Raw genomic sequence first — 1,032 nt, 5'->3', positions numbered from 1 at the left:
GCGGGAGCGCTGCCATGCTTCCCAAGCGGCGCACTTATCCAGTGCGCCACCGGGCCGGCCCTTGATGAGCATTCTTTAGAGAGATTTTGGTGAGCTGTATTAAACCAGATGGTTTAGTCAGGAACCTCATGCCTTTTTCCCACTTTGCAAATCTAAATTTACACTAATCTGGAGTTTTATAGCTTTGAGTTTTTAATCTCCATCTGGCCTTCTGTGAATTTTCCACTACCTCTCAGCCATGACTCAGGCAGATCCTCATCCCTGGATCTCTCCTAGGTCCTCCTCATAGGCTGGCTCTACAGCAGCGATTGGTTGGGTCAGAGTGGGATCACTTGTGCGTTCTTGGGTTTTGGTATTTTTATATTTAGAGTTTTTGGTATTTTTTTTTTCCTAGTGTTTTCCCTCGTGAGTTGAAAGAAGTGTTTGCATCATGGAAGCAGCAGTGTCTGAACCGTAGCAAGCAGGACATCAGTGAGCGACTCATTAGTGCCTCATTGTTTCTCCGTTTTCTGTGTCCTGCCATTATGTCTCCCAGCCTTTTCAACCTTATGCAGGAGTATCCTGATGACCGCACATCCCGGACTCTAACTCTTATTGCCAAAGTCATTCAGAACCTGGCCAACTTTGCCAAGTAGGTGATGCTACCATAACCACTTTAAAAACATATTGTTTAATGCAGCTGGGATACTGACATTGAAAAAACATTAGGTGTTTAAAATATTCTCATCACCTGGCTGCTTGGTATTTACTGACTTCTGACTCCCTCAAAAAAAATAAATAAAACAAACGAACAACAGAAAAAAAACACCACACATTCTTTAAAAAAATACATGAGGCCTAAAATTTGGATGGGTATGGGGAGCCTCATCACTCATGTTAATAGATTTTCATTGTGATATTAATAAAAATTGCAGAAAAAATGGAAACGACTTAAATATCACTTCATAGAGAACTAGTTTAAGTAACCTATGGTACATGCATTCAATGGAATATTTGCAGCCACGACTGTGTTTACCAAGAATATCCAATAAT

The 1,032-nt window shown here is 41.0% G+C and overlaps 1 protein-coding gene across 1 annotated transcript in view; it reads left to right on the top strand.

Annotated features, from left to right (window-relative positions):
- The window catches only part of RASAL2 (RAS protein activator like 2), a 105,727-nt gene that overhangs the window by 84,051 nt on the left and 20,644 nt on the right, over positions 1 to 1,032 (top strand). The window contains exon 10 of the mRNA XM_008571818.1: positions 395 to 631. Coding sequence (XP_008570040.1) covers positions 395 to 631 — 237 coding nt within the window. The remainder of the gene's footprint in view (positions 1 to 394; positions 632 to 1,032) is intronic.

Source organism: Galeopterus variegatus, unplaced genomic scaffold, assembly GCF_000696425.1.
Source record: "Galeopterus variegatus unplaced genomic scaffold, G_variegatus-3.0.2 Scaffold724, whole genome shotgun sequence".
Lineage (NCBI taxonomy): Eukaryota > Metazoa > Chordata > Mammalia > Dermoptera > Cynocephalidae > Galeopterus > Galeopterus variegatus.
This window is presented reverse-complemented; position numbering and strand designations above follow the sequence as displayed.